At 41.7% G+C, this 12525-nt stretch overlaps 1 protein-coding gene across 3 annotated transcripts in view; it reads left to right on the forward strand.

Moving 5' to 3' along the window:
* The window catches only part of ENTPD3 (ectonucleoside triphosphate diphosphohydrolase 3), a 41273-nt gene extending 31320 nt beyond the window's left edge, over nucleotides 1-9953 (forward strand). For all 3 annotated transcript variants that reach the window (XM_053265745.1, XM_053265744.1, XM_053265742.1), the window contains 5 exons: nucleotides 2194-2424; nucleotides 4580-4852; nucleotides 5106-5216; nucleotides 8288-8425; nucleotides 9702-9953. In XM_053265745.1, the coding sequence (XP_053121720.1) occupies nucleotides 2194-2424; nucleotides 4580-4852; nucleotides 5106-5216; nucleotides 8288-8425; nucleotides 9702-9935 (987 nt within the window). In that variant the 3' untranslated portion in view covers nucleotides 9936-9953. The remainder of the gene's footprint in view (nucleotides 1-2193; nucleotides 2425-4579; nucleotides 4853-5105; nucleotides 5217-8287; nucleotides 8426-9701) is intronic.
* The last annotated feature ends 2572 nt before the right edge of the window (nucleotides 9954-12525 follow it).

Here is a 12525-nt window from a genome sequence, read left to right on the forward strand (position 1 = left end):
CAGCTGCCAGGATCGTGTGTGTGCTCGGGCTGCTTGCCGCCTGAGTGCCCGCAGAGACAGGCACCTAGAGCACCTGACTGATGGGGGAATCCCCCAATGCCCTGTGTTTGGTGCATTGTGAGACTCCCAGAGGCCGGGACAGGTCATCCCAGCCTCCAGATATCCATACTGTGCCAAGTGATCCGAACCCTGCACTCCAGGCAACATTTGTCTTATTGTCTGGGGGACAGGTTGGTGGAAATCTGCCTTCCCACCTGCCCAGTAGATTGTGTGAATACCTTTTATGTCTCATACATTCCAAATGGCTGAAGTAGTGCAGAGTGGTGGTATTCCATTTGGATATAATTCAAGTTTTAATCTGTTTGTCCACACATTTATTTATTTATTTATTTGTTTTTCCAAATCTGTAGACCACCCCAAACGTCTGCCTCTGGGTAGTTTGCAAAAATATAAAAAACAGATTAAAAATGAAAACCTTGAAACAATTTAAAACTATGATCCAGTTAAAAAAAACTTGGGTGAAAAAATAAATCATTTGAAACTTCAAAAACATTTTCAGAGATGTGGAGGCTCTTATTGTGGCAGGGAGCACATTCCAAAGTCTTGAGGCAGTAACAGAGAAGGCCCATGTCTGCGTAGCCACCAGATGAGCTGATGGCAACTGCAGACGAACCTCTCCAAATGATCTCAGTGGTTGGTGGGGCTCATAGCAAAGATGTTCTCTTAAATACCCAGGGTTGGGAGGTTACTAGCTCTCATCCTGGTCCACCATATAGGGCTATTGAGAGGTCAAAGTTCTCTCTAACCCAACCAACTTACTATCACCTCTCTAACTCATGCACTGGAGCAGCTATGGGAATATCAAAAATAGCAGAAGATTATATGAAATGTATTTGTATTGATGTTAAGACTATTCATGGGAATAAATGTTTTAGACCAATGTCCAAATCTTCTAATTAGTCAGGGGTGTGTATGTGTAGAACACATTTTAGGGTACAAAGCTTTGTCGGTCTTGTGCAAAGTGGGTTAAGACAGAACTGTCCATTGAGATTCATGGCTGGGATTTAACTCTAGGTTTTCCACATTCTGCTACTGTGTGATGGGCCCAGTTAACTCCAATGCAGAGCTAGTTATGGGTTGACACCTCGGTAATGGCACCGAGTGGGGATTCTAGCACTTTGATCAAATCTATACAAGGTGACCTGTATCCCACGCCCCTGTGGATACAGTCTTTGTACTCCTTCAAATGTATGTTAGAATATTCTTTCATGAATATTTATTCTTGAAAGAATATTATAACCAGTAAGACTCCCACAGACAATCTGGGGAAAGCTTTTCTTCACTGATCTGAGAGCTACAGGTGAAACTCGGAAAATTAGAATATCGTGCCAAAGTCCATTAACTTCAGTAATGCAAATTAAAAGGTGAAACTGATATATGAGACAGACGCATTACATGCAAAGCGAGATAAGTCAAGCCTTAATTTGTTATAATTGTGATGATCATGGCGTACAGCTCATGAAAACCCCAAATCCACAATCTCAGAAAACTAGAATATTACATGGAACCAAGAAGACAAGGATTGAAGAATAGAACAATATCGGACCTCTGAAAAGTATAAGCATGCATATGTATTCAGTACTTGGTTTGGGCCCCTTTTGCAGCAATTACTGCCTCAGTGCGGCGTGGCATGGATGCTATCAGCCTGTGGCACTGATGAGGTATTATGGAAGACCAGGATGCTTCATTAGCGGCCTTCAGCAATTCTGCATTGTTTGGTCTCATGTCTCTCATCCTTCTCTCGGCAATGCCCCATAGATTCTCTATGGGGTCAGGTCAGGCGAGTTTGCTGGCCAATCAAGCACAGTACACTGTATACTTTTCAGAGGTCCGATATTGTTCTATTCTTCAATCCTTGTCTTATTGGTTTCATGTAATATTCTAGTTTTCTGAGATTGTTGATTTGGGGTTTTCATGAGCTGTACGCCATGATCATCACAATTATAACAAATTAAGGCTTGACTTATCTCGCTTTGCATGTAATGCGTCTGTCTCATATATCAGTTTCACCTTTTAATTTGCATTACTGAAATTAATGGACTTTCACAATGTCCTGGTAAATATGAAAAGAGAATTTGAGAGAACAGGATAACCTCACAGGTGATATTTCAAAACTGACATCTTTACTTTTAGAAAAACCCCTGGAATGCCTGGATCCATCCCCATGGAGCAGAGACTACAGGTGCGCTTGATTTAGGAGGGGCCTCCACCCAAATCTCATTCATCCCTGAGGAAACCACACACAATTCTAACAGCACACTACCGGTGCAGCTCTATGGTTATGAATACAGCGTGTACACCCACAGCTACCAGTGCTATGGGAGAGATGAAGCAGAGAAAAAACTGCTAGCATCAATACTAAAGGTATGATCAAAGAAAATTATTCTCTTAGAACCTAACCTGATGTCACCTGCATTTTGTTTTTATATGGTATTGTTTGTACTCAACTCTGGAGCTGCAGGGTCCAGGCACCTTACTCCCAGCAGCACCCAAATAATGGCCAGAGAGGGTAGTGCAGAAATTTAGCCCTACCAGACTAGGTGATCTGGGGAACCAAAAGGGGACCATATTGCTTCAGGCATGGTTCTTCTGTCTGGATAGAGCTATCTAGATAGGAAGTTGCCTTACACCAAGTCAGACCATTGGTCCATCTAGCTCAGTATTGTCTATACAGTCTGGCAGCGGCTTCTCCAAGGTTGTAGGGAGGAGTCTCTCTCAGCTCTATCTTGGAGATGCCAGGAAAGGAACTTTGAACTTTCTGCATGCAAGTATGCAGATGCTCTTCCCAGAGTGGCCCCATCCCATAAGGGGAATATCTTACAGTGCTCATGCATTTCGTCACCCATTCAAATGCAACCAGGGCAGACCCTGAGCCATGTGTGTGCCGATGCTGATTGGGGCTGCAGGAAGTAGCACTGCAGCCCTATGTGTCTCTTGAAAAACCAAGTGATTGGGTGGGGGCAAGCAGGTAAGAAGCTCCTTACCTGCTCTTTTAAAGGCAACCCCCTCCCCGCCAGTCGAGCCGGTTTGAACACTGGCATTCGAGCCAGCTCGGTTGCTTCCTTTTGGAAGCGCCGATCTGGCTCGTGCACATCCCTATCCACTGGTGCTTGCCATAGTAAATATGTGAAGTACCTTTACACAAGGAGAGAAACAAATTGCCAAGCAGTTGAGGACATACAAGAAACAGTGTTGGGAGAGTTTGTTAATCCAAATGCCTTATGAACTGAACGAAATACAGGAGATTTTACAGACAGGGTCTTCCCCCCCCCCCCGAATCTACTCCTGATTGGAGTGTGCCGGTCCACATATTCGCTGGATTTAACCTGACCTCCCTGCAGGCTGTCAGGGACCAGGACAGACAGGGCTTTGTTTTTCTCCCAAAGGGAGGCTGCAAATTCTGGCTTAGCCCCAAGGTATGCCTGCAAGGCTGCTTCTTATTGAGGTAAATGGACAACAGGGAAGGCACCACACCAAAGTCAGCAGAAGGCAGAAAAGAGGGCGCAACAATAATATATTACTGAAACAAGTCCTGACACGTTTCACAAAAACCAGAGATGAAATATTAATCTGAACAAACGTTATGAACTTGTTGCAAAACTGACAAAACAATCAACAGCACAAGAGTAGCCGGGCATAAAGAGAGCAGTCTGAACTTGAAGGACTAACAAAGCAAGAATACAAGTCCATCCAAACATCCTAAAATACAAGTCCATCCAAACATAAGCAAGCTATCCAAATAAATCAAATCAATGAAAATAAGCATAAATTTTAAAAAAGTGTTTAAGTTTTATCTTGTATATGTTTCATGTTTTTTCCAGTTTCCAAGGCCAGTTTATGCCTCTACCAGGTTTTTTTGGTGTTCTTTTTTTGGCTATTAGCAGATTTGACTTAAGTTTGTTTTCTTATCAAATGAGGCATGTTACTTTTCATAGCAGTTATTCACTGTAGAGAATCTTCTATTTTTCCTTTGCATGTGAATATTTTTTAGTATATCCACTTTTTACTTGCTTTGCTTTATTAGTTCTTTGCTAGCTTCTTTATGACCTGCTGGTCTTGTGGTGTTTTGTCAGTTTTTATGTGATTTTTATAACACATTCATAATGTTTGTTCATATTTATATTTTTATCTCTGGTTTTTCTGATTATGTATCTCCTTTTTATATTTTAATACCTTTATGTTTGCATTATATAGTTCACTGAGGAAGAGGCTTCTGCCTCGAAACGTGTCGGGACTTATTTCAATAATAAATTATTGATGCAGTATTCCTCTTTTCATCCTTTTATTAAAGAAACTTTAGGAGGAGGAAGTTGGAACATAGAAGCATCAGAGATGTGTACTTAACCATTCCCTGCACACAGCGTTTATGCTACCACCCCTCTGTCTAACTGCTTCCAGATCTGTGATTCTGAGTGCAACATACAAAAAGTACAGGACAATATAAAATGATGTGTTTATAATTAATGCCTGCCTAAACTTCTTGCTAATGAAATACATCATGTTTTTTGTTCACCTTCAGCATTCAGCTGATAACTCCAGGATCAATAATCCATGCTATCCTCAGCATTATGAAACTGTTTTCACAATGAAATATTTATATGGAAGCCTCTGCACAGAGTTTCTAAGACCTGAGAAATACAATGCAAGCCAGACTGTACATGTGAGGGGAACTGGGGATCCAGCTCGCTGCAGGGAGGCAGTGTATGGATTATTTGATTTCAGAGCCTGCTTAAACAGGGAAGATTGTTCATTTAATGGAGTATACCAGCCAAGGGTTAAAGGGAAGTTTGTGGTAAGTTGTATACATCTGCTACTTAATGTGTTAGCGATTTACAAGCTTACTGGTTTTCTCTGATGTTAGTTGTGTGTTTTTAAAAATTTGTTTTGATTCTGTTTTAATATCTGCCACCTTGAAGATCAACTGGTAGCTAGGCAAAATTTTGAAAAATTATTAGAAGGTCTTCAGATGTTATATTCCTACAGTCACCATTACTTCAGATTTAGAACCATAATTGTGAAATAACTTTCATCTGTCTTATTCACAGGCCTTTTCGGGATTTTACTACACAAGCAATGCTTTGAATTTAACTGAAGAATTTTCATTAGCTGATTTTAATTCAACTATGTGGTCTTTCTGCAAACAGAACTGGAGCGAGGTCCGTATTACTCTTCTGTAACTGCAACATGAAAATATCAGTACAAAGTTCTCACAACTATGTAACACCAGACTATCTTAATTCATGAGAGTAGATTTTGCAGTGCAATGTTTCCTAATTTTTTTTAAAATAACAAATTTCACTCTAGAGCTGTGTAACAGAGCCTATGCGATATTCCATATTATACCCATTCTGCAACATCTCTGCACTTGCAGATCAGGAGAGATTTAAACGGTCGATCATATTCTCCAGTTCAAATCTTTGCACTATGGACCTCCTTTGAATTACCAGAATATTTTGGAATAAGCTGGAGTTGGGTGGTAGAGTTGTTCGGACTGCCATTTTAACCCTTTAAATGGCAAAACTTAACCCATTAAAAATAAAGGCAATTCTTTGCAGAATGTACATTCTCCCTATCCAGTGCTGAAGGGCACATAATATATCTTGATGGTTTTGAAAGTACTTTCCAAAAGCATTATCTCCCCCAAGCAAGGCCATCTCCTTCCACTATGAAGGCAGAACAGAATGCCACACTATAGATGAACACTAATATTTATATACTGCTTTTCAACAAAACCCCCCAAAGTGGTTTATTTATTTATTTATCAGATTTGTACACCACCCCAAACTTTTGTCTCTGGGCATTTTATATCATAGATATAAATAAATAAAATGGCTCCCTGTCCCCAAAGGGCTCACAATCTAAAAGGAGACGTAAGATTCACCCCAGCAACAGCCACTAGAGGGACGTTGTGCTGGGGCTGGATAGGGCCAGTTGCTCTCCCCCTGCTAAATAAAGAGAATCACCAGTTTAAAAAGATGCCTCTTTGCTCAGTTAGCAGGGGACTTGGGTTACACTTGAATTACACTCATGCTAGTGCACTGTTAGAAAAAGAATAGTTTTCTATAGTCTAGAAAGGCCCCAAATTAAGCTTACATCACTATTTTCAGGCCACTGGGACACAACTGGCACAACAGTTGTCTGGTAGGGCCATTTACTAGCCGCCTATCGGCTTCCATCGTTGAGCACCACTCAGTGGGGGAGAAGCAGCTCTTTGCTCAATCACCTGAAAGTAAATCTAAAGTAGGAGGGAACCAGAGGTTCACAGCGAGTGTGTGCTCTCAACAGGTGTGTCATCTGAAGCCACCAATCACTGGTTCCCACACCGCGTTACCAAGATTGTACCGACTTTTTCAAGCCAACTTTGAAACTCAGTGACAGAAGTCGGCAGAATCTCAGGAAGTCCAGCTGGGAGTCGGAACTGTTGGTGGCTTCAGACGACACACCCCTTGGGAGTGCATGTTTGCTGGAAACCTCTGGGTCCCTCTTTCTTTCTACTTACTTTTGAATGATTGTGCAAATCCATCCTATGTCAGCTGCTGCAACCCATTCACCAGTGGTGCTCCTGCATGATGCTGAATAGAATAAGCAGCCATGGTGCTTCTGCTATTTCCTTGCGCTGTCCTTCAGTAAAGGCACTGAGTTGCCCTCTCCCACTGAGCAACGAAAACTGGTGCTCCACTAAGGTAAAGTGTGCTGTCAAGTCGATTTTGACTTCTGGTGCCCACAGAGCCCTGTGGTTGTCTTTGGTAGAATACCAGAGGGGTTTACCATTGCCATCTCCCGCGGAGTATGAGATGATGCCTTTCAGCACCTTCCTGTATCACTGCTGCCCAATATAGTACCAGCGGGGATTCGAAGCGACAGCCTTCTGCTTGTTAGTTGAGCATTTCCCCACTGCGCCACTTACTAGTAAACTGCCAAAGGTACTGCTGGGTGCCTTGCTAAAGATGCTCATTTATACAAATCATAGCCATTATCATGTCATCTCATATACTCAGCCTACAGGTGGGGCATACAGTGGACAATCTCAGGGTATGTATGGATTTCAATTTGGTCACATTCATTTTGATCATTTCTGTATTCTAACAGGAAGATAAAACTTCAAAATTTTCTTCTGTCCAAACACTACTTAATGCTTGTACACCATTTTCAAAGTCTTTTTGGGTAGGTAGCTATGTGCTAGTTAATGTAAGAGGTAGTGTCAACCTTCTCTTCCCTTGTTAGCATCGTTTATTCTAAACTCAATGTTCTGGTCAGATTGGTTGATATGTACCTGCTCTTCCCCAATATCATGTGTTCTCTCTCTCTCTCTCTCTCTCTCTCTCTCTCTCTCTCTCTCTCACACACACACACACACACACACACACACACACACACACGTTTTATCAGTTTCACTCAATTTCATTCAAACACTCAACCTAATGGGAAAGGGAAGAGTGTTTTGCAAGTATGTGAAGAAGTTGTTTTTTCTAAAGATTCCTTTGGCTTCATTACCATTATAGACAACATGACATGTAGTGTAGATTCAGAAAAGCAGTAAAAGAGTTTGTTAGAAAGGTAGAATATAAATAAATCCTACAGTTATGTACTAGAGATTGCTAGGAAATGTGCCCTAGCAAATTTATCTGAACAGATTTTTCCATGCAAAAATCATATATCTGGAAAATCCATTACCCCAGTTGTTTCCAGAGAGAACTCCATGTTCATAGTCTTTACTTACTCCCCCCCCCCGCCCCACCTTGTCTGCCTTGTCTTTTCTTGTCTGTCTTTTCAGAGTTAATCACACTGGGCGTTTTTCCTCTGGAATTCAAGAGGGCATTTTGTTAAGGCATCAAAAGAGAATCCAGATATATACATATATTTTAGTATAATTATAAAACTAAACCCTTAGGGAACACAGTTCAATTATGTAAGGAGTTATAATAATCAATAAAACTATATCTACATACACACAACATATCTATATATCTCTGAGCAGCAGTTGCAGGGGAGTAACAGCAGGAGAGAGGGCATGCCCTCAACTCCTGCCTGTAGGCTTCCAGTAGCATCTGGTGGGCCGCTGTGTGAAACAGGATGCTGGACTAGTTGAGCCTTGGGCCTGGTCCAGCATTGCTGTTCTTACGTTCTTATATACAACATAGTCATTATAACAGTCTATATACAATACTATATCTATATACAACATAGTCATTAAGATGATCTTTGAATGTCATTTTTTGTTTTTCAGCTTCCATTTCTGCTACCTAAATTTGATGAAACATATGCAAGATCATACTGCTTTTCAGCAAACTACATCTATTACCTGCTTGTGCATGGATATGGGTTCAATACAGAGACTTGGTCTCAGATACACTTTCAGAAGGAGGCAAGTTTAATCCCAACCCCCCAACAAAGATATGATGAATGTCTTATAAATTAAAAGTCAGTAGTTATAGATGCACTTTTGAAACAATTCTCAATAACTTTTCTTAAAGTTGTCAAAACTCCCCCACACACAAAAATAGAAACAGGGTTGGATTTACCATGAGCAGAAGTGGCCCCAACCATGAGGCAACGTTTGGTGGATATGGTGTTCCATTCATGCCAATGGGGCATGCACAGAACCTCATGTGGATTGTGTTCCATGTTAACTACGGATGGAGTTGCCATTTGGATTTTAGCATCAGGCTGGCACCAACACGTTTTGTGGGGAATCTGACCATGAGTTGGTGTGCCATTTTTCTGCCTCCAATCTCTGTGATGTTAAAAAAATGATCGGGGGAATGCAATTTTGACTTTTCACTTTGCATATGAAACAGCTTATGGCGTGTTCTGACATTACTTTCACAACTTGGGAACCACTGCAGAGTGGCTCCTTTCTAATCTGTGAAGTTAATGTCAGAAATCCCCAGATCACATGGGAGGAGTCTACATGATATGGTTCCTGTGTGTGTGTTGCCTGGTTCAAGAGGGGTGATGTTGGCACCTCAATGAGCTGCATGTGGTGATCACATGCTCTTCCCATGTGGCCTAGGGGCTCTGACATCATCCTTGGAGTGCAGGAAAGAGCTGCACTGCACTGGCTTCTCCAACACAAAGGTCACATTAGAACTGGGCAGCTGGGCTTGAGACCAATACTTGATCAGGAGCTAAATAAGGACTATGTATTTACTTTGAGAAGTAAATACATAAGTCAACTTAGCAGCAGCAATTTTTACAAAACAGTGCTTGAAATTGTTTACGGATTCCAAGGACCCTTTGAGCAGCCCACGCTAAGGAAGAGGTATTTGTGAGAAAAGATTTGAGTAAAAATGTTGGGGAAATAAAACCAAATCCCAGGGGGAAAAGTTGTAAATTTTCCCAGGGGAAAAAGTTGTAAATCAGAGGCAAAGAAAGCTTTCCTAATATTCAGGCAATATGTAGTCAAAAATATATGCTGACTTTAAAAAGAAAAAAAGATATGCCCACCATCTGCAACAGTGTCTCTCCCTCCTGGAATCAAATTACTTCCCATCTATTGTGCAGAGATGGGAGACTGTGCTGTTTGCACAAAATCAGAGGCAACATGAAGACAAGCAACAAAATCTGGTTTCCCATTTTCTGAGATGCCCCCAAGTTTCCATGGCCATAGATTCTGATGCAGTGTTCCTTTTCTGTTTTAGGTTGGTAACAGCAGCATAGCCTGGTCCCTGGGTTACATGCTCACCCTCACCAATATGATTCCAGCAGAGAGCGATCAGATCTGGTTACCTTTGACTCCCTCTCTGTTTGCCGGACTTCTTCTCTTCTTCACAGCAGTGGCATTATTGTGTCTGATCTTCCTTGTGTATTTTTGTGTTGTGTCACGCATGCGAAAGAACTCCTGTCATGTTGAACATGTATTTGCGGCAGAATAAATAAGCTCCTAACGAAAATCTGAACTTGTACTTTTTAAAAGAAGCCGTGCTTTAAAGAGGGAAGAAAGAAATAACTGCACGGCAAGATAAAATAGCATACTTAAAGGACTGAATTAGTCTTAGTTCTCTTCAAGAACTTTGGGAATGTAGCTGTTTCAATGCAGCAACGAGTGCAGCAGATGTTACTTCATTTGCTAGGAAATATATCCAGCAAAAAGACCCAGCAAAGTGTGGAGATAGTTCAAACACTTACTTCTGACCTTCCCCAGACCTCATAATGCTCAAATTTTTGTCCTGCAGCTTTAATGCTCTTTCCTAAGGTAAATATTCAAAATTGTTTATTGCAGACCAGTGACCACCCTGCCCCTGTATTCCCAGTCATGGAAGCGTCCACCATTATGGATACAGTGTTCACCTCTTCAGAGAAATGCTGCTGTAATCATGAGTAGTATGCTACCAGGGATGACTGGCAGGGCCAGGGCAGGGTTTACGTGCTCACCCTCCCTCACCAATCTGATTCCAGCAGAGAGCAATCAGATCTGGTTACCTTTGACCTCCCTCCTGCTTTAGATGCTGTACAGGAGAACAGCAGCTTTCCTAAAACATTGGAATAGGTCTAATATGTGAATAACTATGTCCATTTGCTACAGAGATTTTACATGTGTTAAAGGTAATGTTTGAAAGGGCTTTTGTTAACATAGTATAGGTTTCAGTTCCAGGTTTAGTTCATGACTACAGAATCCAAGTACAGGTCAGAAAGCAAAACAATAGGGGTGTGCATAGACCAGTTCAGTTGAACCGGACCACCATGGACTGGGCCGGTTTGAGCATGAACCGCTTCAGACCAGTTCGAGCTGGCTTGACTGGCTAAGCCAGTTGGTCCAACCAAACTGGTTCGTGGAGCAGTGATTTGGTCCGAATTTGGACCAAACCGATGCACACAGTCTGTGCACACCCCTACAAAACAAGCTTCAGGAAAACATGTTTGTCACATCTGTAGATAATACTCCTCATGAGCCATGAATAGCCTACACAAAATCCTTCCGGATCTCATAATCAAGATTATTTTAGAGCAGTGTTCCCTCTAAGGCATGAACATGCACACATTTTTTAATGTCAGCTCAAGTTGAATTAGGAAGGGCCCAATCTGAATGCACGTGTGCGCACAATGCCTTGATACTGCTGCCTGGAACAAAACTTATTCCGCACATAGATTAAAAAAATTAGAAGGAACATGGTTTTGGAGTCAATTGTAACACATTTCCCTATGGGACAAAAACATGCAAATTGGGTTATAGCTAATCATGAACACTTCCTCTTTGTGGGCCATAGAAGTAAATTTTAACATGCAGATTATTAACAAGGAAGCTAAATACCTTTTGAGAGGGTTTTATGAAAGAAACCCCACAAGATAGCTCTTAGGCTGATCTAATATAAAAGCTTGCTCTAAAATTTGTCTAAACCTGAACTTAATATAGTGTGCAATATTAAAAGAAAGAATAGGGAGGGAGTTGTATTTACCTGAATAATCCAAGATTAGTTTCCCCCCAAGTTTTTTTATATTAGAAATCAGGAGGTCATCTTAAATTCAGAGTCCTGCTCCTTTCAAGTAAATGCAGGTATCACCTGTATTTACCTCTTCTTTTTAAGGGAATTCAGAGTATTTATTTATTTATTTATTCGATTTATTCGAATGCCCTTCCAAAATTGGCTCAGGATGGTTTACACCAGGGGTTCTCAACATTGGGTCCCCAGGTGTTATTGGACTTCAACTCCCATAATCCCCAACCAAAGGCCACTGGGGCAGGGGATTATGGGAGCTGAAGTTCAATACCATCTGGAGACCCAACGTTGAGAACCCCTGGTTTACACAGAGAAATAATAAATAAGATGGATCCCTGTCCCCAAAGGGCTCACAATCTAAACAGAAACCTAAGACAGACACCAGCAGCAATCACTGGAGGTACTGTGCTGGGGGTGGATAGGGCCAGTTACTCTCCCCCTGCTAAATAAAGAGAATCACCACGGTCTTCAGTTCGGGTCAATACAGTATTTGGTGCTGTTTCAGGCAGCAAAATGTCATCAGCAAGCACTAGCTACTTTTCAGAAACGTATCTGATAATATGAAGCAATAATATGGCATAAATACTTAACGTATATAGTGATGCATAAGTCCATAGAGAGAAACACTTGCAGCAGCCCGTACTAATCATACCAACCCTGCGCTAAATGTGTTTCAGTCGGGAAGAGCTTACTACAGGCAAGCAGGCAGGCGGATTAGCCAGTAAGTACACTGTGTGGGTGGGGCATATATGTATTATGCCAAAATGATGCACTACGAACACAAGCCACCACCACCGTCTTCATTCCGAGCCCAAGTTGCCTGCTTTCCTGGCTCGCACAGAACGCTTACTACGCATGCGGAGAAAGAACCTAAGGAAGCGGGAATACAGACGTATATTAAAAGTTGGACGGCTTCGGCGAAGATAAAACGCATGCGCCCTACTTGCCTGCTGGAATTAGTCGCGCCTGCAGAGATAGCTTTCACGCATGCGCCTTGGCGGCCCTGTCTCGTCTTCTTTCTCAAACC

Source organism: Hemicordylus capensis, chromosome 6 (assembly GCF_027244095.1).
Source record: "Hemicordylus capensis ecotype Gifberg chromosome 6, rHemCap1.1.pri, whole genome shotgun sequence".
NCBI lineage: Eukaryota > Metazoa > Chordata > Lepidosauria > Squamata > Cordylidae > Hemicordylus > Hemicordylus capensis.